This window comes from Xiphophorus hellerii, chromosome 17 (assembly GCF_003331165.1).
Source record: "Xiphophorus hellerii strain 12219 chromosome 17, Xiphophorus_hellerii-4.1, whole genome shotgun sequence".
Lineage (NCBI taxonomy): Eukaryota > Metazoa > Chordata > Actinopteri > Cyprinodontiformes > Poeciliidae > Xiphophorus > Xiphophorus hellerii.
In genome coordinates, this window is record NC_045688.1 from 4,942,832 (window position 1) to 4,969,850 (window position 27,019).

Here is a 27,019-nt window from a genome sequence, read left to right on the forward strand (position 1 = left end):
TTCCCTTCTCGACAGCAAACATTCACAATTCAGTGTCTGAACTGACCCATTTCTCACCTCTGCCACGATAAAATGACAGAGCTCAATGAGTCCTTACAAAGCCAATCTTCCTTAAAGTAAGATATAGCTTTAGAAAAACATTCATTATTCTTACCTTTGTTTCATTCTAGCATCTTTTCTAATAATCTTGCTTCATCATGATCCAAATTCTTGTAGCTTATTTTATGTTCATCTTTTTTCATTTTGGTACTTTTTTCCTCTTCAATTGGGAAAATAACTATTATGACTGCATTTCCAGTCCATATACCTTTGAGCGTACATAATTATGGAGCTCAACAAAGAAACTGGCTGTTGACAGAAATCATGAGATTTTTAGTTTAATATGAATGAATTAACTGATTACAGGTCATTGGAAACTCAAAAAGCTGTTATATTTTTAACCAAAGAAGGCACCATATATAAATTCCAACCGGTCACCTTAAAAACATTCTTCTGTGGACATGCAGGTAAAGAGTCAACAGGATTTGATAGTTTAGCTACCTTCAGTGTCTAACTACTTTCATGTTTTTTTGCAGGGAGATGCATCTGTGCTACAGATGGGTAGCATGTACAATATGACAATATTTTGTGGTACTTACTCTGATAGTGACCAAAGTGATAAACATTTCAAGAATATTTCCATTCTTTTCAGACTGTATGTCACTGCATACAATCAAAATTCTTATCGCAATATTTTTTTCCCCAGATAATTATAGCAATAAAACAATTACTGCAATTGAGGCTGCAAGAAAACAAGGGAGAATAAAACTTTCAGCAGACAATGGGAAGACTGCACATGTTACAGCAAAATTGCTTGGCTTTAATCTTTTGAGCTTTCAACCTCTGTCTGTTATGATGGCTTTGGAAGTATTGGCAGCCTTTTTGAAATTTCCGAGTTCAAGTAAGGATCTATATTCTCAAGGAAATGCACATACAATGTGGTTTCAGTAATGCTACCCACACTAATGGCACTAATGGCCAATATAAGAGGCCAGAAGGCAGTTCAAAATGTGAACTCTAAAAATTTTGTGTTTGCTTTAAAACTCTGCAAAGCTCCATTTTACAGCATCTGCTCTGTCACATGTGGCCATCAAGTCCCTGCTGCCCTTAATAAAAAATAATGATTGGTCACAGCAGCAAGGCTATAAAAGCTTATTTTGAAAGCTTTTCTTATTTCCTCTTATGTTACAGTTGTAAAAAGAAACAGTTGGCAAAAACTTGAATATGCAGGTTAAAGCTTTCCATACTCCTCAAGTCATATATACAAACAGCAGTTAAAAACTTGGAAATACCTAAGATAAAGGCACAATAACCTGTTCCAGCCCTGCATGTTCCAGCTTGCTAATTTTTGGGCGACTGTCGATGTCAAGTTCAAGGTTAGCTGCTCATTGTATTGAGCACCAATGCTCCCCCATTGGGATTGACAGAGGGAAGATGCATTAGCACCTCAGCAGGTAGTTCTCAATCTCATCTTTTTGCCCTCTTTTCTCTCCACTTTTTCCCTCCACACCTTCCTCTTGTCCCCGAGTCTACCTCTCAAGCCTCGACCCCATGCAGATAACTGGCCGGCTTCTGTCCAGTAGTTTGTGCATTAGCTTCTGCATGGGCATAATGGATCACTGATGCATCCATCTGTGCACATTTAAAAAATGACTAGTAATCTTTGACTATAACACATTTGTCTCAACATCAACAGTTATCCATCACACCAATGTGTTATACGATCAGATAACCATGAACAAAATCGAAGTCCGTAGGGGGTTAAGTCTTTCTCCTTGACTTGCTGTTGTGCATTGACCTGCGGGAAATGGGTTTAAACCTAACCCTGCCTCAGTCTTTTATCTCCATCACTTCTTCGTCTCCTCTCATATTTATCACAGACCAACGAGCACACAAACTGATCGACAGACAGACTGACAGAAGCCATATGGTTTATACACTTCCAGAAGCAGGAGGTAGCCATCAAAGAGATCTCACACAGCAGCTCTGCTCAGCCATGGACAAGTAGACAGAAGAAGGCAGAGCGATGAATCGAACAGAAAGAACAAAAATTAAGAGAATGTTGAAGAATGAGGGAAGCAACACATAAAACAAAAGAAATAAGAATCACATGAAAATTAGTTTGCTGAGTACTAAGAGGCATTTCAATTAAAAAGAGCTCAATGCTGTGTTAAAGTAAAATGGAAGTAAAGGCACAGAAACATGTAGACCCGACTGCTCGTCTAGATTACTCAGAGGTCTTGGTCTAGTCTTGTGCTCTGTTTACTTCATCTCACAGGTAGAAATTTTGTAGGATTTAGGCTACTGTACTTTTAATGTACAAGTAAATCTGCAACCAATTTCCAGTTGAGCTTAAGAGGATGAATTTAGGGTCAGGACTAACAATGACTTGTGCTAATATGGATGGGTGAAGGGCTAGAGAATAAATTATGCAATTAGTACAGACATACTGGAGTTATTTCTATTTCCACTTATACAGGACTCACATTGCACTTTAGAAATTTTACACTAACCCCCATTACGTTCCGCAATTTTACAAGCAAACTGAATTTAATTTACTCTACTTCCTGCTCAGTTTACTTCGTGATATCATAAACGTGAGAGTATAAACAGGAACATTTAACCCGCCCAAGAAGGACTCAATTAAATTATGTCCACTCTTTTCCTGTAATTCTTTGATTTATTCAAGGTGACGTGTTTGTCACAACACCACATATAAAACAAAAAAAGCAGATTGAAAGATGAGCAGTGAGAGAGCTGGTCAGAGAAGGAGAAATGGGCAGGGACTAAAGGATGGAAAAAATAAGGTGGAGGGCCGAGTATAAATCAACATCCATTAGTCCAGGGGTTATAAAGTCACTGATGAAGGAGGTGGACTTCGGCTCAGACTTTTTATTGTCTTGTTGTTGTTTTTTATTGCCTGTGATGTCATCTAATGGTATACAGTTAATGACAGGGGAGGGGAAGTGTGTAGAAGGGAGGGAAGGATGGAATTGTAATGGTGCTGTGTGTGCACGCCTATGTTGACACATGATATTGATTGCCTTTGTGGAAGTGTCTGAAAGGGGTCTTTGTCTGAATATACCATATTTATATAACTGGATATTTCTGTTTGGTTTCCTAGAAATATTTTTAAAACGTCCCGTTGACAGATTACTGCGAAGTACAATTTTAATTTGATTTTAAAATATTTAATTAAAGACGGGCTACCTAGAAAATCAAGTGTTTCTACACTTTATTCATGTCAGAATTTCCATATATTCTCACACACTGATATGCAGAGTCTGCAATCATTTTTAAGCCAAATATAAAGGATAAATACTAAAACAAATCAAGTTATCTATGAATTTATGGTAGCTTTTCCGATGAGGTCCCTTTAAAGGCAGATGGAGAGAGATGGAGTTTAAATTCTGGAAATACAAATATTAATCCGTAGTTAATTTTTCTCCCCAATATTTCTTCAGATCTTTAAAATACTGAAAATCTCATAATATTCCAGCTTTCTTAGTACCTCAGAAAATTGTAAGAAGCGTATTTATTTTTAACAATATAATTTTCTGATTATAACCAAGTTATTTTTATAGACAAAATGTGAATATTAAAAAGGATTTCATATGTCACATATTCATTTATCTAAAAATACACCTTTGTAGCTATAGAAAAATTACAACCTGGAAGAAAAGGGTACTAAAGAAAGATATGTTTTAGCACTTTACAAGTCATTGATACTCTTTGCTTCAGAAACCTCATATCTAGAATATATAAATCTCTGCAAAATCTCTTCTCTCTGTCTCAGCTCACTGGTCATGCCAATCTCTTATTTGATTTAGTTTGACTGAGTCTCTATAATCTCTGGGTGCATATACCTGCGAGACAGCAATGTAAAAGTGCATAGGGTAAAAGGTTCTGCAATACTTTGCACCAGTGCATCGTTCCTTTAGCTGTGAAAAGGTCTGCCACACACAAAAGGGCACAGGGGCATGAAGGCAGTCTAAGGTGGAAGCAACAACACTCCAAAACCCAGCTTATCCTCCACTTCTTAACTCTGAGGGGACAAATCCTGTTTAGCCGAGGGCTCTGAATTCGCACAGAGTGTGACATGAGACTTAAGGAGAGACAGTTACAGTTGAAGGTATTAGAAAATGCCCTTGGAAACATTACTAACTTCAACCTTTTTTTTTTTTTACTACCAGTGCCACACTGAACATTTTGACTTCCTGTGGTGCCTCGTATGTGTGTTTATAACCTCAACAGTTTATTACATTACAACCACCATCTTTTATGTATTCAAGTGCAATTTTCTGTGATATGCCAACAGAGTTGTGAATAATTGTCAAGTACAAGAAAAACTTTCTAAATTTTGAAAAAATAAATCTCAGTTGTAGCCTGTATTTGATTTTCTCCAGGGTATTGGGTGACTTCTAAAGGCAGTTGGTTGTATGTCATATTATTTAGATGTATTGGGAACAAGGCGTCTGAATGATTATCCATGTTACAATTTTAAAATTGCCTCAGTGAAAAGGTGTGATTTACATGATTCCTTGGAGCTCCATTGTATACTATTATCAGGTACATAAATTACTTAATAAATTATGCATTTCATCTCATTCTAACTTCTTAATTTCCCTCACAAGAGATAATAAACTTTGTCTAATCAATTCTGGAACATGCTGATGTGTACAACAATTTGCCCCCAGGGTTCTGGATTTTATACAAGTCCAAAGTAAAGGAAAACTATAGCGGATCCTCCTGATTCCAGGTGTACATGTGTGTATGCGTGATATACGGTGCCTGGGATGAGCAGGTCTGAAAGATATCAGATGCGCTTGGCAGTAGAAATAAAACCCCCTTAGGGGCTTTAGTGATTCCCTTTCCTCAAAACACACACACATATACACAATTTCTTCTTCAGTAAAGGACACGCACTACCATTCACTCTCCCCCTCTTTCACTCAAGCACACGCACCTTCATGCTGCAAATACAGCCGATTCAGCTGATTTGCCTGAAAGTCAATCTGCCTTTCTACTACTATCCATTCTCCAATCCAGTATTCCCAATTCCCAGCTCTTACTACACATTCTAACAGAGAGAAACCAAATCTCGGCTCCCATTGATTAAACTATCTATAATGCAGTTTACTCAACCCAAAGTCTGCTCTTTACCTTCTTGACTCGTCCACTTTTTGTGCCCACGAAGACCAGTGAGTGGTTCTTGTAGACGTAGGCAATCACAGAGGTCATTTTGTCAATGGCGTCTGTAAAGAGAGGCTTGCCGTGCACCATTTCAGACACACCCAGAGGCGCATTCATGTCGAGCCCACAAAAGTCATCGTCAATGGTTAAGAGCTGCAACAGAGCAAAGAAAAATCACAAGTAAGAAAAACGAGATGGGAAATGTTTCAAAATGCTTTGCGATACAGTTTTAAGGCACTTTTCTTACCAACGTAAACTTGCAACAGACATTAAAAAACATGTTAACATGTTAATCGCTATTAGTGTGAGTGGAACATGTGTTTCAAAAAGAATTTTAGTCCGATTAAGTTGATTTACATAGTGCAAATTCACATAATTTCAAGACACTTTACAAAGTTATTTAAATTCAATCATACATACATCGTGTCAACACAAGCATTTTTTTTGGTATTCAGACATAACCTGAATTCATTAGAAATACGACTTATATCAGGTATTCCTCAGTTTCTTATGTTGGAGGCAGCAAAAAATGAAAACAGGTTAGAGAATGGAAGAAGACTGCAGTCAGGCTCTGGTTCTTCAAATGAGCCGGAGGCTGCTCTGTCAGGCTCTATTCCCCACCGTCCATCCAATACAACAGAAACTGCTGAAATGCTGGTGCAGCAAGACACCAAAGTGGTTCAAAGTGAAATAAAAATAAAAAATCTGTGCCTTTTCTGCACTCAGGCAAATCACTGCAAAACGTTTGAGTTCACCACCTGGGCACAATAACCGTGGTATGACTGACCAAATGGGAAACAAACTAAAGCTAGAAAAGTACATTCTAGATTAATATGCTGCTGCTGCGAATAGATTCTAAATGGGTCAGCAAATTATAATTTATCTATCATGAAACAAACAAATCCAAGGGAAAAAGAGAAATAACCAAACTTGTCTTAGGAACAAAAGAAACTTGCAAGGTAGCAAAAACCTTTTTCATATCACTGTGTTCAGGCTAAAACCAGTAAACCTGATACAAAATAGAATAACACTAAAATAATGCTTTATAGCAAAAGGAATATCCCAGGTAGAGCAAAACAAGGTGCATGAATGAAAAATGACTTCGATACAAAATTGTTTTAAATATAAAGCTGCCTAAAGGTTATGAAAAAGTCTGAGGGAATGCCTTTGAAGGGAGACAGGTCTTGTTGTTTATGTCTCATTTTCCATTTTTCTTCCTCGAAGTGCACTCTGGGGGCTTCCGATAAATCGTGCAAGGCCATGGTCTCTGCTCAACCTATCACAGAGGGCCATCATCAGCCCTTAGAACAAGATATACAGGAAATATGGGGTCTGCTTTCATTAGACAAATGGAACATTGCTGGTTAAGGGCACAAGCTGGAGGCTACAACATAGGGTCATATGGAGTGGGATGAATGATTGATATAGACAACCTAAATGTGGGTCAGAAAGATGTCACACAGTTGAAGGTTTGAGATAAAGGTAGAAAATAAAAAGAAGATGGACATAGACCAACTGAGAATAAACAGAAGACAAATTTCTATGCAGGACAACTTTTCCACAAGTTACCAAATCTTCCCCTGTCTTTAACCAGAGATTTTTTAAGAAGAATCTGTTCTCAGGAATGAACATTTTGTCCTCCAAGTCCTGCTGTAGTCCTATGTTTGAGTAATGGTTTGCTGATGAGAATCAAGATCAGTCCTTATAATAAGTTTTAACAGCAACCAGTGCCAATGTTCTGATCTATTCAGTCTTATTCCTCGTTTATGTGACAGACCAAAAAACACCCTCTTTGTGTCCTCATCAGTTATAGCTGAGGACATGACAGATTACAGCTCATCATTGCTGAGTTTAAAGGTTAACAGGATCTATCAGAAACAAAACTGAGTAATTGGCAGTATTTGGGCCTTCGATGATTGAATGCTTCCTCCAGAGATAACAAGGTTCCCCTCATTTATTCAAAGATTAATTAATTTTTCAGAAAAAGCAAGTACTTCAAATCATTAAGAAATTAATTATCTGAACTCAGCCTAAATGGGACACAAAAAAAATCTTGTATGTGAAATTTCTTCAGGTTACCCATCATCTTTATTATTTTTTCAGGTTAAGCAGGAAGTAGACACTATGGGGTTTTTTAAAACTAAAACATAATTTGTAATCAAGTAGCTAATGGCATCAGTGTTGACCTTGACTTTGTCTCATGTGCTACCTGCATATTTCTTAAATATTTAAAGATTTTCTAGATGTCCAATAAGTGAGTCAAATTTCTGGAGACATTTGAATCAAAGAACAAACTTTTAATCTATTTTGTTCTATTCAGTTATGTTTTGCCAAACGTCCAAAAAGGAACAAATGTTTGTCCAAGTAAGTAAAGCATTCCAAAAGATTGATAGATCCATCATAAAGACAGAAGAACAGGAGAAGGGAGTCTATATTTGGGCAGAGGCCAGACTCTGATGCAGAATCAGGTCACTCTCAGCCGTATCCATCTCTTTGCTTGTGTCTGGCTGCCAGCACCAACACAAAAAGGGCTCTCTTCTGGACCGTGCAGGGGGATCAGTAGATACAGAGTGTGGAAAAAAAAGAGAGCGGGCAGCAAGCACAAGAAAGCTAGAGTTGCTCAATGCGATTAGTGGGGGAGTGAAAGAGATCAGCACTCTAACATTCTCTGATGTATGGCCTAATCTGGGTTTGGACTGCTGTAAGGACTATTTCTACTCGCTGTAACTTCACCAAATTAAAGGCACACTATCAACTACAGCAACACTTGGTATGTCAAAATTGAACATATTTTAAAAAACATTAATGTACTATGCTGGCACTTTTTAATGATGTACTTAATTGACTTACTTTTAGGCAAAAAAAGTGATTTGTAAAAATTTTTTAAAAATTGTAATATATTTTTGTGCACAAATTAATCTTCAAAACTATGCGTATAGACAGAAGGAAAGGAATTACAAAAATGGATTCCAGCATGCTTTACGTTCCTTTTGTGACTTGCCAAATGGGAACTAGTATTTTCCTCTTGCCCTGCTGTGCTAAATGACCAACCTGCTAAGATGATTGGAGGCACTGCATAATTCTTTCATGACTAAATGGGTTTGCTGTATTTAATGTGCTAAAATTATGTCAACATTAGATTTTCTCTTAACAGTGAGAAACTATGAGTCGTGCTGCGGAATTAATAACTTTGTGCTTCTTTACCTGTGAAGGGTTCTAAGTAAATTAAATTTGCTTATTAGTTATTAGTTATTAGTAAATGCTTCGTTTATATGATTCCTAAGATTTACACTCTGCACCTACTATTCTGTGGCCGAATTGCTGCCATTAAAATCGGTCTGAGTTTGTTATGAAACCACTAACAGTTGAATGTGGAGTATAGAGCACTGAATACATTTTCTGACAGGACTTTTAGCATCCTAACATGGCATCCAACAAGAATATCCTGAGCCAATGTTTGAAACATGCATAACAGTTGGCACTGAGGACCAGAATTATGAGGTCAAGTGTGATACACTTACATGAAAGCTGATTTTATGTTTGTTGCATCAAATTGTGTAAGGTAAAAACAACAAGGAAATTTTAGGATATGCAGTTAGAGTTGTATGTTAAAACTGTTTTTTCATCAGATTAATCTTTTTCGGCTTTAAGCCCATTTCTGCAGTATTCAGAAATGTGCTCTCTGCATATCCACACAGTGTGCAACACCTGTCACTAAACATAACTTAGATATACTGAAACTCACTCAATAATTAAAGAGGAAAAAAAACTATAAAGTTTCTGATTTCCATCTACCTCACAGTTATTTATTCAAATGTAAGATTTTAAGATGGATTAAAAAGGTACACTAACAAAATGACCACAGCTTGAAAATCTGTACATTAAATGGCATTCATGTGTGTAAATTATGCTGAGTACACACTCGTAAGGCTATACAATAAACTTGATTTACTTGTGTGATCTGCAGGAAAAACATGCAAGTAAATCAGCAATATGAGACAGTCTCATGATAAACTGTTCGTTCATGTTTGCTGATGTTTTCATCTGCCAACCATTAGTTATGCAGGTACAACAAATAAATATTTGCAGGGTGGAAAAAATGTATCAAATCAGGAATAACACAGCATGACAGGGTGAGACATCACTTCAGCAGAGGTGGAAAATACAGAAATAGAGGAAGGTGCAAGGTTAGAAGATGGTGAAGGGAAACAATCCAAATCACAAATCAACCTTGAAGCTGGAAGGTGAGCTGAATTTTATGAAGGCACATCATTCTCCTGATGATTCAATGTTTTTCTTTTTATAATGTACTACACAGGCTTTTACCTCTCTGTAGAAGAGAGAACATTTTATTCTTAGCAAAAACGAACAGAAAATAAAACATTTCACCAGGGAAACAGCCGTAGTGAGTCAATTACAAAGAAAGTAGGGGTTTAGTGGATTGACTTGTTTTAATGCAACTATTTGCTGCTGTGTAAAAGCATTTACTCCTTATAGTCTATCTGTGTTTGCTTTTTTATTGTGCTTTTTGACACAATTGAACAATCAGACAATGAAAGGAAAGAAAAAAATAAAATTTTTAAATTATGACTTTATTAGGGGAAAAGGGATATCCAAAACAATGTGGCCCACTATGGAAAATCCAAGTGCTCCCTAAATCTAATAACTGCTGTGCCACCCTTAGAGGCAGAATCTACCATTAATCTTTTGCAATAACTCAAAATTTTTCTTTTACATCACTGTGGACAAACTTTGGTCCATTCTCTTTTGCCAAATTGTTTAAATGTATCCATATTGGGATTTGAACATGGACAGTTCAAGGTTTGAGGTCATGTCACAGACTGGATCTTTAAAGAGTAGAATTCATGATTTCATTAAGTCCTAACGTAGCAAAGCAGTCCCCGACCATCATACTACCACCACTGAGTTTGACTATCAGTATGATGCTCTATGTTTTATTTATCGTAAGGATGCAATACCTCCACAGACATGAAATACATTGGAGCTCTACAATTGATGGCATTTTTGTGTAGTCTTTTTACTGAATTGAATCAGTTAAGGCAAATGAGGCCTGCAGCACTTTAGATGTTATTTCAGGGCTCCTTTTTGATAATCTGGGTTAAGGTTATATATTTCAACTTTCCTCTTATTGTGATGCAGAGAAGAAAATACACCAACACCTAGAAGAGAAAGCTGAAGTTTACACAGTTTTTTTAGTTAAAACGGTAGAGTATGACGAAGAAAGCAGAAGACACTTGTTTAATCACAAAATAATGATATTGTGATTGATTCTGACCTTTAGCAAGTGGTATCATGTAAGGAGATTTAATTAGCGTGCCAGCCAGCGAGCAGAATAGCGGATATGTGCATGGAGTGAGGTGAAGTAGAAAGGGGGGGGTGGCAGTCTGGATGTCCTTAATGAATCTGCTAGCATTTCCCTTCCTGAGGATGTGACCTAGACTGACTCATCAGCCGCAGCAGTAGCCAGTGACTGATTAAGCTCCACAATCAGACAGTGGAGAGATTGAGATGACCAGCACACAGGTTATCATCATTCAAAGGCTGGTCAAGCAAGTAACCAAACTTAAATAGGAAAAAATGTAAAGAAAATTTAAGATGAATGCCAGGAGAAGACTGAATTTAAAAGCAGAAGAGCTCCTTTCAAATAAATGGTGATGTCCATGTGTTGAAGGGCTGTTGGAGATCAAGAAAGAGAGTCAAAGAAACAGCAGCGGCCAACTAGAATAATCTAATTAATTGGGGAGAATTCAGAATGTGAAGTCGGTAGCACATAACAAATGTAGAAGAATAGCCCGTGGCATGTTAGTTAATGACATGTAATTAATGATCATTACTAGAAGGGATGAAGGGATGGCCGTAGCCTGTCAGAGACTTGTGAACGACCTTGTAATTTTCCCGTCAGTCTTTGAGGGTGGCAGGCTTTCCTTTGCTGCTTACAGAAATTGTTGTTGTAAGAAATATAGGAATCTGTGAACAGAATCAAAAGGATTGAGACACATAAGGCTAGTATTTTTTAAGATTGTGATGAAAAGAACAGGCAGAGGAAGAAAGTGGCCGAGGATGCAAGCACTGAATCAAGGATGAGAGAAAAAAAGCGAGGGAATTTATTGCAATCCTGCTGTTTTGTTGTTCTGTTTTTTTCTGCTGACACAGTCAACATGGAGGGAACAGGCAGCGCTTTTTTTATAGGTCACATGCCACTTCACAATGATCTATGGATGCAGGCCCTTTGCAGACTTATACTGTTGAGCATGCATTATGTGGATCAGCCAAGCATGGCCATTTGAGGCAAAGAGGAAGCACCCCCCTTCACATACACACTTGTTCTTTCCATGTATCCTCGCTCCCCTCTGCTGTACATTCCTTTTCTTCTCTGACTCTCTCTCTGCCTCTCTCCAGTGATGACTGAGAGCCTCTTAAAGATGGTGTGAAGCATCAAAGGTCTGGCAGGGGCAAATGTTTTATACAGCCCTAACAAAGACAGCAGCTTTGTGTCCCAGCACACACTTGCTTTAATAGATTGATTATAACAGACTACAGATAGAAGTGTTATTATAAAAAACAAATATTTAAAATGTTTACCTGAGGTAAAATATTTAATTTACCCCCTTAACTGTCATCCTAAAAACACTTGCATATAAGTTACACCAGTGGAACTTACTGGTGTAACTTGGTGATATGAATAAGGGGTTAAAAAAATAATGTTATGATAATTAGTGTACTTTAAACAAGATCACATAAAATTATGTTAAGATGTTCAAATTTTGTGTTTACTACAATTTATAGTGTATAATATTATATTATAAGGTTCATGCAGCCTATTCATGTTTTAATCCTCATCTTTTTAGTGTGATTATTTTTGGTTAACTATTTTTTGCTTTGTGCACTGATAATTTTTCAAAAACATGATAAAGTTGGCACACACATCTGGTTCTGTCCAGATGTGTGATGGAAAACTTTGTGTTTTAAAAATATTGAGTTGTCCATATTTTGTACTTGCTTATGTATCTTCCTGAGTTTTTGTGCTAGAACACCATTGAACACACCATCAACAATGTAAAAACATGGTGGTGGTAGCATCATGCAACCCATATTTGTTAGATTTTTTTGTTTTAAAAAAATTTAAGCCCAACTTATCCTTCTTTCTTCCCCTCCAGGACTGAATTATTTTTGAGTTTGCCTATCACAAAAATGTAAAGTGTAAAGTGATAAAATGTGAAAAAATTTCAGAAGTGTAAATATATTTTGCAAGGCACCTTATTTATTTAATCCTAACGGGTTACTAAAGTGATGGTACAGAAAATATCCTGGTTCTGCCCATCATCCATTACAAAGTATTTAGGACTGACCACAAAATATGAATATTTTTCTTCACTATCAAAAATGTGTGTGTGTATTTGACTACACAGCTAGCCCGCTCTAATGAGCCTTGGGGCTGTTCGTCCTCTCCCTAATTGGAGGAAAAACACATCATGTTCAAAATATGATGCTGTTTGAAAGGTTGATAAAATAAAAGTGCAAGAGAAATCAAAAAAAGGAGAACGGGTGTGAGATAAAAGAAGATACTGAGCAATGAAGAGGGCAAGATAAAGGGGAATCTATTTAATACAAGTCTCAGTACCATCTTAGCTCCCTCTCACACCCAGCCCCCACATGCAGTCCGTCATTAAAAAATAATAACAGCTGTCTCTACTCTATCCCTTGGTCTACACTGTAAAGGACATGAAGATTGTCAATTTGATTGTACTAGATCCTTAAGAATCGCATCCTGACCAAAGGCCAAAAACAGTGTGTGGTTCTTTTTCTCTGACCAGATGCTGACTTTAGTGGCAATAGGGATGACAGTGTTTTACAATAAACAAGAGCTGCCTGCAAAAAACACAGGCTAACATTAGCTAGCTAACTGCATGTTAGAGTCTGCATGTTAGGGGTTATTGGTGATCAGCTAAAAACCTGCAACCTGCACCCTGAAATATGTATACAGTTATTATTAACTTGCATTTCTAAAATCGGGTTCAAAGACTCATTTTGTCCAAACTAACAAAGTGACCTTGAACTACTCAGTATCCAATGTGTTACAGTAAAATCCAATATGTGAGGTCAGATAAATCTTCAGAAAAAATAATAGGGCTTTGTGCATTTTAGATTACGTGTTGCAAGAACTTTATAGAAGCTTAGTTAATTATTAACTTCAGGTTTAAAGAGAAAAAATAGGCTAACTGTAAGAAATTCTAGGTGAAATAACATGCATGTTTGAATCAAGGGAAATGGTTAGCGATGCAATGAATGTCATTGGTGAGGGGTTAAGTTTTATAATCACAATCCTAATGTAGACCATGGAGTGCTTGTTACATGGAGTGCAATTCTTTAAAACTTCCAGATTTTTCTAGATTCTGTTTGGTTTTTTTTACAGTTCTCAGTTGTTTCAATTAAAAACATAAAAGTTCATCATTAAAAGGGAAGCAGAACATATGTAGAGGAAAGAGAAATATGATAGAAGGAAGGAAGACACATGGAATGCGAAACAAAAAGGAAGTATACAAAAGAGAAAAGAGGGGGAAAAGAAAGAGGGAGGACAAAAAGCACAATAAGTTATAAGGAACTGTACTTATTAAGACCTGCAAAATAATGAAATTCAATATTTTTCTAGACAGTAACAAGGACAGCCCTAATTAGCGTGCACATTAGTTGATATTCATGTGATTTTCTGATTCCTTAACTAGAGCATTTTTGAGAGCAGGAACCAAAAAAACCAGCCTGTCATCTTCCATTCTCAAAGCAATATGGCATTTTAAATGTGTAAGAGTGAACAATGCGTGTTTATGGCTGTTTCAGCACAATTTGAGAGTCATTATTTTAAAGTACGTTTCTGTGATGTGTGACATAGCATTTCTGTTCACGCATCATTTAAAGTAGCAAAGAAATTAATCTGACAGTAACAAGCAAACATTCATAAACACAAACCGTGAGACATTAGCAAAAGAACCATGCCTGCAGGCAAATCAAGTTAGCTTTGATTGTTCAAGTGCAATCAAACATATCATTCATTAGTGTGATAAAAATATACATAATCTTTACTCCATTTAAAGAAGCTTTTAAAAAGAATATTTCTATATAAATAAAAATGTGGATTAAAATGAAACAGACTGGGGCGTGCCTTGGTGGCGTAGGGCGTAGCGCGACCCGTATTTGGAGGCCTTGAGTCCTCGACGCGGCCGTCGCGGGTTCGACTCCCGAACCCGACGACATTTGCCGCATGTCTTCCCCCCTCTCCTTCCCTGTTTCCTGTCAGCCCACTATCACATAAGGGACACTAGAGCCCACAAAAGACCCCCTGGAGGGGTAAAAAAAAAAAAAAAAAATGAAACAGACTAACTTTTTCTGTCTTGGTACAGAATCTTTTTTGCCCCATTCTAACTATGTCTGTTTTTTCAGCAGCCAAACTTGCACATACAGACATTCATGAGTGTCAAAACTCATCTATCCCCTGAGTCCATGTCACTTGTTCAGCAGGGTCTAATTTATGCACTGACGTTGCTGCAATGTTTAAATGGCATCATTTCTCACCGCTAACCTCTTTGAGCTACCTCACTCTCTACTCTCCCTGCCGACAGCTCTACCCCAGGCATGATTTATCAGGCCCTCAAGCTGCAAAGAACAGCATCCTGGCACGTGTGCTGTGCCAGAGACAGATTAATAGATTAACACAGTTATTTGAGAACCAAACACAAGTGGGGTCAACATCATAATGTCTCAGAGTAGGTACATGACTGAGGTCAGGATAATATGTTCTCAGCACCATCAAGATGAAATTTATATTTCAGAGTTATGGCTATGACAGAGTCATCACTTCCTGGATAATAGCATTTAAAATTACTTCATACAGTTATACAGTTTTGATTGAAATGGTTTTTTATTCTAACCATTTAGCAGCATCAAGAGAAGAGTAGTTAAGAAAAGAGTGCGGTTCCTGGGGAAGGTAGCCCAAGCATCCAATACCCAATTTAACCTTATTTGTTATGTGCGTAAAGAGAGAAATCAAATGAACTGAACCACTGAATTTGTAATGCTGTTATGGAGAATAAAATTATGGTAATTTGGCACACTGTTCAGCTGCACTGTTTAAGGGGTGAGCAGATTCAAACAGGCAGTGGATGGTTAACATCTCATTGCGACTGGAGGGATTATGAACCCACTGAAGAACATTGTGTTGGTAACTCCCCTTGTGCAGTAGAGCTCGTTAGCGAAACATCGGTGAGAATCACATCTAATATTCCCCAGAGACACTTGCATATAATTAGAATAACTAGAAACAATATGTGAATTGTTTTTTATGACCAGTTAAGTATATTTTAAAGATGCACATACTATGCTTTAAATGAAAAAGGAAAATCAAAAATCTTCAAAGAAACCTTGAGAAATTACAATGCAAATTTCACTTGCAGTGCAGTATGTTCTTAGATGTCTAACTTGGTTCTGAAATTCCATCATGTCATCAATCAAAAATCTCACATTTGCATTTTGTTCTAGCATACTCACCGCACTGCTGCAGCGAACATCTTTGACTTTCAGCCAGGCCAGATCTAGTGTGCCCTCTCCCTTGTAGCAGGACTGCAACCTTTCCTTGATTTTCTCATTGATCTTTCGAAGTGAAAAAACACACAGAGCAGAGTCCTGAGGGGCCTGCCTCGGACGCCTCTTCTGACCTCTTGAGAAGATGGCAAAAAGCACATCGTCATCTGGGGCCATGTCCAGTGAAGGTGCAAGGATGGAACCAGCTTTCGATAAGTAGGCTGCTTCAAGTAATCTGTACTCCACATTGCCACTTATGCACCCTATTGGGACCTCGACGTATGAGATGAATGCTGTGTCTGCCTTGCAAAGGCGAACTATCTTGGATGTGTATACCTGTTCCCGACCAGCAGAAGAGGAACCTGTGGTAGGTCCACCTCCCATTTCGGGCTGCAAAGTTAGGAAGTAGACAAAGTTCCCGCTGGCAAAGCCATAAATGTAATATATGTCAAAGTCAGGGATAACTGTGAATGTATCCGAAGGAATCTTAATCATAGAGGCCACAAACTCATCATGGAAGACGTAGGCAAACATGCCATCTTCCTCTGAGTTTCTTGCCAGTTTTCGGCTAGAGATGGTAGGGAAGTACTCTGGTTTACCATCGACTGCTGTGGCTACAAACAACATATCTGGAGAAGCATTGCCATAGGAAACAATGACACCAAACACAGAGCCACTCTCATTCACACCAGAGAGGTAGTGCTCTTTCTTGTGGAAGGGCTCTCCCAGTTTGAAGAGGTCATCTAGACGGAGGAGTTTGCAGATGCCCTGGTAGAGGCTGCCACAAGCCAGCAACCGGTTCTCCCTGTAGTCCATCAAAAGCATCTTGTTTACATTGTTGGTAAGTGTCAGTGGCTCGCTGCAAGGCTGAACAATACGTGGTGGGTAGCACTTGCGGTTGTCTTCATCTGGACCAGTCTCATGGAACAGTTGAAGCTTCAAACTTGGAGACAGTTTGTATATGCGATTAACTGCTCCCAAATAAACGTTGCCATTGCGATAGTCCACAGCAAGATGGTTAAATGTCCACTGCGGGTCCTCAGCATAAAATGAGGCATACCCCTCCTCTTGGAGCAACGCTGTGATCACTTGGGATCCGGCACTGTGGGCCTGTGGGGCTTGCACCACTGTCTGTGATCCCGCAGGAAGCACCATACTAAACAGGAAGCAGCAAAAGAAAAAATAGGTCCGTATTTTTGACTGAGATGTCATGGCTGTGCTGATGGTTGGACGGTTGAGGAGAGGGACAGAGGCACAGTCCAGTACCGTTGCAGGATCAAGCCCGTTTTGAGATGAAGGTCATTATGCACCTACGGAGAGGAAGAGAAAAAAGAAGTGAAATCTGGGAAATGAACTCAAATATTACCAACAAATTACTTTTAAATAAAGTGGTTCTTACTCTAATTTCATCTGGCACAGATTAAAACAGAGCAAATTAAAAGTTTTAAACAGGTGTACATGCCATGTGTTAGAGACCCTAAAGCAATCTGTACTTGGATCAATGAGCTAGACAAAAAAAGACAAAAATTAAATGAAATAAGATAAGTTTTTTGTTTAATTTGTTGCTTTGTGTCAAACTATTAAATCAGGTACAGAAAGTGGGACAAAAAACAGGAAGAGTAATGCATCGTCTCAACGGAGGTGATCAGCATGGCTCTGCAGCATCTTTCTGCATGGACCTCCTGCCTCTCTCCATCTTTATTTGCCTTTCTGCTCCAGCCTCCATGCCCCTAATTGATTCTCCCCTTGGAGTAACAATCTGCATGCTTTGGCGATTTCTCTCTTCTCTCCCAATAGGGCAGCTTACCTGCTGACACTGCTAGCAAAGAAAAAGGACCATCTTTCGCTCTTTAAATTACCTACACTCACATATCCACACACAAAGAGGGAGGTTTATGAGCCAAAGAGGAACAATTAGGTTGGAAATGCTGGCAGTTGCAAAAATAAGCTTCCCTTTAGACCTAAGGTCATTTGCACAACCTCCCCATTACCAATACAACTATTGTAAATTCACACTACTGAAGGCAATCTTGTAAAGCATAGAACTACTTGTAAACAATACATTCAAGAATCAATATAAGGGATATTCCAGCCAAAAAAGATGTATCAACATTAATTTAATCTCACATAACTGGTTTTCACATAAATTTGATCTTTGTGAAGGAATACTGATAAGAGAAAAAAAGGTAAATCGCCGCAAATCATAAAGCTACATAAAAGCTTTAAAACTTAATTTCTAAACAACAAAGCACAAATCTAAACTTCCAAATTTATTATCATTACTATGATTAGACATCATGAACATTCCTAACCAATGACTGCAGACAATATCCAGCATTATCTTGCCACAGATCTCATTTCAGGGCACATACAAACATTCATCAGGCATGGTGGAGGAAAATGCAACCTCTCAACAGAATTGACACTCTCAATTTCTCCATGAAGACATAAAGAGAGCAAGTGCAAAGCATAGCTAGTTTGCAGCACATGATAAGAGGTCCAGAGCTGATGATGAGGGGAATACAAACTGATCCAGAGATAGGTGAGGCATGTTCTGATGTGTGTGCAAAGAAGCATTGTTAGCATAGCTGAAACAAAGGAATGAGGTTGCAAGGTGAGAAAAAAATGGAGACCAAGAGAGTAAAATATAAAATAACTCTGCAAGGCAGATGAATTAAACTGAGACCCAGATTGGTTTCAGAAAGCTAAACCTGCTAAGTAAAAGGCAAAATGTTTGATTAAAGCATAGATACAGCATTCAGTAAACCCCCCCGGGAATATATTTTCATCTAACTACAACCAGTTCTACTGTGTTTTTAAAAGAGATAAATATCCATGGATTTTTTTCTCATTTATTTTACCGATAATACTCTGAAAGGTATGGTGTGTATTTTTATTGAGTCCCCTAACAACCCACCCACTACTTAGGGTTTTTGTGAAGTGTCTCTTACAGCTTTGGACATCTACATGCTGAATTATTAATGAAAACTCTTTGCAAAATGGCTCAAGCTCAGACTGAATGGAGATGGTCTGAACAGCAATCTTTCCACATTTTTCCCAAAAGTGGTAGGTCTACTTTGACTATGCCTTTTTGCACTAAATATGCCATCATTTATCCTGCTGGAATTTGGACCTCAACCACACTCAAATGATTTTTCAACCTTTAAGACTAACTTCCCGACTCGCATGGAAACTCTGATCAGCTTCTACTGTATGTCCCACTGAAGAAAAGCATCTAGAGCAGGGGTCTCAAACTCCAGTCCTCGAGGGCCGCTTTCCTTTTTCCTGCAACTTTTAGATGTGCCTCTGCTGCACCACACCTGAATAGAATAATTCGGTCATTAGCAAGGCTCTGGAGAACTGATCTACACAAGGAGGAGGTAATTAAGCCATTTCATTCCAGCGTTTTGTACCTGTGGCACATCTAAAAACTGCAGGACAGCAGCCCTCGAGGACTGGAGTTTGAGACTCCTGATCTAGAGAGAATGAGTACCATGTTGTACCACAGGGATACATCATCTGGAGTGCTTTTTTGTTTCACGCAAAATGATTTATAGATACACCAAAAAGTTACACTTGGTGTCACCTAGTCAGAGCTACCTCACATATCACGATTTAAACAGGGGACCTTAGGAAAGCTGCTGCAATCTTAAAGACTGTTGGCCATATACTCAGTTCATAAGGTAAGTCAAAAATTTAAAAAAGGAGTAGAATATTAATTTCACATTGAGAAGATGAATGGTCAAGCAAATCTGAGCTGACATTTTCCTGTAGGTGAATAAAAACAGGAAAATAGCAAAAGCAAAGGAATCTGAGAAATTAGACTAAAGGGGATAAAGTGTGAGCCATGATGATGAAGGGAGAGAGGGAGCTTGGTAATCCTTTATATTCACCTATTCTCCTGTGTATACTGTAAACACAACTGCATTCTCACTCAGCTTACAGCTACAAACTAAAAAACACACTATAAAAAAAACAAGACAAAAGCTTCATGCAGATTCCCTTGAGAAATGCAAGTTTGGCAGTTGTAAAGCATTAACGCTCTAAAAACACCTCATCAGTGATGCCCCTGCAAAGGCAGCGTGTCTGCCACATAAATTTGTTGCTGAGACGCAATTATCCTCACTGATGGAAAGGAGGGGGGGGGCTCATTTAACTGCTGTTTGCCTATGCCTGCTAATCATCAAACTCCATTAATTAAAGCTTGCTCTGGTTCTGAGGATTTATACATCAGACAAGATGCACATACACACACACACACCCACATACACACAGGCATAAAGAGGGACTGACATTCTAAAGCATAGTTGATCTTTAATTTCACGTGCTATTAGTGTCTGACTTTTTCTCTGCTCTTTTTTCATTCTTTATAAATTCAGATGCAATACTTGAGATAAAAAGGAGGAACAATGATTTCTCAAAGCAAATGCAAATTGACAGTATGGAAGCTATATATTTTGTTCACTTTCGGAAAAGTGTGACACTACATGCCAACCCATAAAAAATAAATAAACAACGGGATGCAGAATCCAGAAAATCTGCAAGTTCTGTGATGCTGGTGTCACTTCTAACCAATGGGTAAATATTACATGATAAATTGGAAATGAGGAGTTAATAGCAACATTTGGGTCAACATTTTTTTAACAAAATGCTGCAAAAACAATGCACTCTAGGAAAAGAAAATGCAAAAAACATTTAACATACGTATTCTTTTGTATACATAGATATTTGACTAAAATTAGTAGAGCTACAATTCTCCGCCAATAATTTGGATAATTTCTAGATAGTTTATTAGCAGTGACATTCCTGTGGTCTTCTATCATCTTGCAGCCTTTACTAATAATTGGCTGATCTTTGTGTATGTAGTCAGTCGACTCTTGTTTTATCATTTATTATTTGTGTATGTATGTGCCACCCTTTTCTTATTCCCAGTATGAGACATTGCCACTCATTCTCTTTAAATGCATGAGAGATTGCCCTAAAACACAACAGCATTTTTATTTCTGTAATTACCCCACTTTTCACCCACTCATCTCATAATCCTGGTTTACTCACAAGGCTGGCTTCCAACTAAGATATTTTTGAATTTTTTTTTGCTCTTGTTGTGAGAAGGTAAGCTGTTTCCAAAAGAAATTGGCAGCCGTTTCATTTCCTAGTAATTTCTCACATAAACGCTTCCCCCATCTATCAGACCATTCATAGGAGGGGGTTACTTTGTTGAAGCCTATTTGTCGTCTTTTTTTTTTTTTTACTGTCATCTCTGGTGGTAGCTCAAATGTTGCCAAAGTAAAAATGGTTCCTGTCACATCTATTATGTATTTTCTGATGGTTGTTGTGCCCAAAATTAGCCTTTCAGGCATCAAAGTGCTTTCTGAGAAACAAGTTATTTAAAATGGTTTTTGAGCTCACAATGTTGGTTGTGTTTTGTCTGTATGTGAGTAACGTATTTCCCCCTGTCCAACAGCCTAGATGACAGCTCTTCTTTCTGTTTGACTGAAATGACAGATAAACATCACTTGATTGACGTATGAAATATCTTCTCTTTTTTGGCAACTCTCTTTTTTTTCCTCCCTCTGTATGCTAATTGGTGGCTTTTTGAATACATAAAAACAAAAATAAAAAGTTACCTAAACAACATAACTCTATTTTTACTCTTGTGTTTGCCTTATACTTTACAGTAGCTATAAAGCAAACAGTATACACTGTGTATATTTTTACTTTAATAAAACTGATTTTGATATTGCCATAAAAAACAATGATGTGATATTTTTATCATGTCAGCTTATTGTGTCATTAACCTGAGACAATAATCTGCAAGATAGTTTTGGTTGTAGTAGCACAAGAGGAAGCTTGTCTTCAGTGGTACTACATATCAAGACACCATAAAATATTCAGAAAATTACACTTTAATGAGAAATAGAAATAAGCAAAACAAGAAACAAGGAAGAACTAGAAGGTAAAGTTGTGTGTCCTAGATCTGGGGATGCAGTGACTGGAGGAGACTCCAGACCTCCTCCCCATCCCACCAAACTCAACCAAGTCTGTCTGCCTGCCTGCTGTGCTTTGGCACACAGAGTAGTAAGCCCTGCTATGAATTGTAGCAACCCACCGGGACTGCAGGAAAACTAAGTCCCTCAATGGCCCGGAATATCCATAGAAATGCATGTTTGTACACATGCCTCTTAATCCACAAACACAAACATGACACCACAGAGCAGAACACACTTCATCACAATTCTGCCTCAAGTACACACAAATTTGGCTGACCACAAAACAGGATTTTCTGTTTATGTAATAAAACATTTTACAAATAAATAATACAATCAAGCCAAATAATTTCACAGCATGTCAAAGGGTATACTTATTTCCTCAAATAAAAACACAAACGTCAATATTTCATTTCCGGAATGCATTTAAGGCAATAGGTTTCACTTTTACAGTAGACGCGAACAACTGTTTTCATTCATTAAAAAAATTAGACCATTGCTATTGTGAGCAACACAGCTCCACCTTAATAAAATTGATCAATGTTATTATTAATCGTAGCCAGATATAATAATTATGTAGGATAATAATTGGGCAGCCCTTTCATTTAAAAGACAACAGTTTAAGTAATGAATAGGGACAGAGTAGGTCCAACATAAGCACCACAAAACTGACCCCTGTTGATACAATAAACAGATGGCAAACTCACTTCTTTCAGAAAGGCAGGAGTAGGGAGGGGAAAAATGAGGACAGAAAATAGAAGGCGGGTTGTCCTTGGTGTTTACATCAAGACGTGGATTAGCAGCATGGATTACTGTCACAAGATACCCTGTCAAGATCAAGGTTAGGAGGTCTAATCCACCACAGAGCTGTTGTCAACTGGGTATATGTCAACTAAATGCAAGAACACAGCCTGAAAGGCGAACATCATGACTACACATGTCGCAATCAAAAATGTTTACAAGAATCAAGATGCCTCAATGGCAATTTATGAATAATTTAAAGCAATATTTGAGTTTAAAAACAACAATTTCCAAGGGAAATCATCTGAGTGTTTACTCAGTTTATTCCAAATATACTTTTCTGTTCACAGAACAGTAAATGTTAAAAGATTTTATATCTCAAAACGCTTTTCTTTTACATGTAAAACAAGATTAATTTCCAAGGCAACCTTGTTTGGTTTGCTATAGCAACGATAAACTGATTCTGAAGTTCAGTGAGAAAAACCTTAAGCAACAAAAGCAGCAAGCTCTGGGAATGAACTCAGTCAGCTTGATTCAAGTCTAACCTGAAAGCTAGTATTTCAGTGAAACATTTCTTTCTCAGTCCACACAAAAACTACATAGTTTATGCTTTAATCACTTGTAGACTGGACTATTGTACATTAATGCCATTTTTTTTCTGAAAAGCATAAAAAAAATAGTGGCAACATGAAAAATTCTAATCTTCAATTTTTTTTTTTTAGCAAAATCCATAAAGTGAGCAAAACAAATTTAAACAAAGTGTCCAAAGCATGGATTACCTTTTGGCTTTATGTTTACGCTTCATTTCGTTTTATTAGCTTATAAGCTTTTGCCAGTCTTATCCATCTCATCAGAAATCTCGATGAGATGGATAAGATTAGAGTGGAACATTTTTAAGTAGCTTAGTCAAAGTTCAAACCAATTGAATAAAAAATATTAAAGGTGTTAAAAATTAGGGTGATGGCAAGGTGGCCTTCCTTCATCACCAAAGATAAACTGTAAACATGACAGTAGAGACAGGCAAAAAGCTGTTCGGAAATCATAACAAAGCTTTGCTGTAAAACCAATAAAAAAATCCATTGATTATTGGAAAGAGTAAAAAAAAATTACATGCAATTTTTATAAAAACAGAAACTCCTTGTATGTGCTTTTAATCTTTTCTTTTTTCATTCAGCTGCGCTCAGATTTTGACACTGCTTACAGTCTTTGTTCTTACATATGGTGGGAATTACAAATCCTCCTTTGTATGATAGAGTTCAAATGCACTTTGTTTTGTCATCATCAATCTTAATATTGTGACAGTGCAGTATCACTGATTAAATTGCACTCAAACAACTTTGTGTTTCACAGTAAGTTTATTCAAACATATGAACACACTGAGACCTCCACACTCACATTCTTGGCTCAGGCTGAAGTGGGTACTGATGTGGTTTGTGATTGGTAGAGCGTTATCTGTGCAGATCTAGATCTCTAAAGTCATTAATAGAGTTGAAGGATTGCCATTAGCACCTCATTCTGATTGTGTTAGACATTATCCGAGTGCCTGAGAGGAGGGAATCTCAAATTTGGCACAGAACAACAACAACAGAGAACCAGTTATATAGTGAAATTAATGAATATCTGATCATCAACATCTGATCATATATGACAAAGATTCACTCATGGAGCTATAATGATCAATCACCATCAAACAAATCAAGACAATAATTATATCCCAGTCTGGATACACTAAATGCAAAATGCTAAACTGCATGTAAAAATTACACCTACCCAGTATGACCTCTCCTTTCAGGGCGGTATTTTTAGAGTGAGATTTGTGGTAACGTTTTCTTTAGCAGCCTTTCGTCTCCTCCTTACCCAATTTTGTTACTTCTTTTTTTAACTGGTTTGAAACATACCTTTTCCCTATCAAGACAGACTAATCATGACTTGTTTTAGCCTTCGAGGTAAAATGACACACAAAACTGAAAGAAGGCCAAATAATAGTGTATTTGTGTATGACTGTGTATTTCAGTGAGATGGACTCAAATAACCTTGCTTTTTAAGTGCTTGAGGTACAAGTCTACTGGGATTCTTCGCTTGTTTCTTAAATACATGACAACTCTGATCTAAAGACAACTCTTAACCTTGCAGCTTACATATTCTTCCTTCAAGAGATTTTTGACCCAGCAATGTTATCTTTCTGCATCAACTCACAACCATAAGTATCATAAAACCTTCCATTTAGACATACAGATATACCATGTTCACCTTCTCTATTCAGCAATATCCAGACAATCTAGTCACACTGCAAGCTGTAACAAATGAAGCTCCAATCTTAATAAACAATTCACATAGTGGAAATAATGTTAATGGATTAAGAGAGAAAGTTAAAAAACAACTCAAAATGAGGCCCCAGAATCAAAGAAAATAGTTGGGACAAAATGCAGATATCAAAAGGAGCTTAGGCTAAGAACCAAACAGGAGAATATATTAAAGGATGCACCACATAAACGAAAGCACCCGTACAAAACGAAAATGCTTTACTATTGTACATCACTGTATTCCATGAGTTAGAACTATAATCCACCAAAGCATTGCCTCTAAGCACAACAGCACAAGAACATGAAAGTAAAAAAAAAAACTTTAAAAAGCTATGTTTTAATGTGGAGTTTCTTTAATTAAATTTTAGCTTCTCCAATTCTGGGGGTAGCCACCAGAACACAAATATAAGAAGACATTGTTTGAGATAATAAGATTTCCCATTTAAATTTGGAATTGAGCCAACACATAAGCTAAAACAGCAGGGCTTGTTTGCATTTGTATTTAAAGCCTACGCTGTCAGTGAGGAAATGAAACATCAGAGCATACACACAAATGTGTTTGAAAAGAAATTGACAGTTGAGTTTTGTTAAAATCAGAGGGAAAACCAGCAGCAACTTTATCTCTTCACGTTCTTCTGTGAAAAAGCCTGTACAGGACCATAAAAATGGGTCAGACTAATTAAAGTCAGGAAACATGAATAACACGGTTTAATTTTCTGTATAAACATGCCAAATTACCTTCAGCGAAAAGTACCAACATGTAGACATAATGACAGGGCTTCAGGGAGAAGATGCGGAGGAGTTGTGGACCAGGTACAGACAAGTTTAAGACTACTGGTGCCTTGAGGGACAGTGCAGACAACTTTCAACGCATTATTTGAATAAATCAGCTTTGGATAACAGGATAGCAGTAAAATAAATAAAAGATAACAGTAAAATAAAAAGAGAATGTCACTGCAACAGAACTTAGAGAGATCAGTAAAATACAGCAGCAATTAGTGCTAATACAGATGTACACGAATAACTGAGTGAGTGAATACAAGGCTGGTTTTGCTAAAAACACTTGCCCATCAAAAAATCCTTAACACATTTATCATTCCAGTATCAGATATCATAAAAAGGTGTTAATTTTCAACAGGTTTGAGCTCGCCAGGGACCAGAACAAAGAAAGAAAAAAAAAACCATAATGACACGCTAAAGTGACTGCTTCTGAAGCAACCCTCAAGCAAAATCAGGTTTTTTAACAAGTTCACATTACAAGATTAGACTTGCCTAGGCTCAAATATCTTGTGACAGTTTGTTTTTAATGTTCATCCAGATTTTAGCTCCTTCTTTCTAAATCATGCAGTAATAGCAGGTAGTTGCTGAAACAGACTTGACCTCTGAAATTAACTTCTTAGACAGGGAAGCTTGATAAATCTGAAGGCTTTGTGGGATGATTATGCTAAAAACGATAAACAGCTGTTTTAATGCATCTCTAAATCTGCTTCTACAGTAGTTTTTTTAAATGACTTTGTAGTTTCACACAGACTTGGATATAAATCGTCAAAAGACAAAACCAAAAATAGGTGCTAAACTACATGCAGGTAAAGGATGAGAATGGTTTTGTTTGTTTAAGTCACTTTTTCCATTTTGTACACCTTCCATAAAACACCATCAAAAACTCAGAGGAACACACAAATCTACACTAAAGCAGATCACAATGCACATCTGTGAGCCTCATCAGAGCAGTGGATGATTTGGTTTACTCAAAGCACATGGATTACAGCTCTCCCTCATAATCCTTAGAAGTCAAGTCTTTAAGATGCCAGTTCTGGTTTGTGATGCACAGCTGGAACAAGAATCGCTGCTTGTTCCATTATTAATCTGTTATTTTTTTCTACTTTACCATCTCCTAAGCTCCTATTGTTCCACTAAGACAGAAAATACTATTTATTAAGGGAAATGCAACCCAGTAAGTCATAATTATGACATCAACATTTTTTAAAAAATGGCACTTGTGTCAGTTTAAGTGTACTTTCTTAAAGAAAAACTATAGCTTAGCAGTACCATGCAATTATGCAGTAAATCACTGGCAAATATGGTTACCAGAATTTCACTGAAAAAAATATTCATAGATCAAATGTCACAGTAGGGAAAAAGAAATCACAAATGTCTGCCTAC

At 37.4% G+C, this 27,019-nt stretch overlaps 1 protein-coding gene across 1 annotated transcript in view; it reads right to left on the bottom strand.

The window, feature by feature from the left end:
- Positions 1–27,019, bottom strand: part of plxna4 (plexin A4) — a 222,602-nt gene that overhangs the window by 185,287 nt on the left and 10,296 nt on the right. The window contains exons 2-3 of the mRNA XM_032590154.1: positions 15,793–17,135; positions 5,203–5,385 (exon numbers count right to left, since the gene is read on the bottom strand). Coding sequence (XP_032446045.1) covers positions 5,203–5,385; positions 15,793–17,037 — 1,428 coding nt within the window. The 5' untranslated portion in view covers positions 17,038–17,135. The remainder of the gene's footprint in view (positions 1–5,202; positions 5,386–15,792; positions 17,136–27,019) is intronic.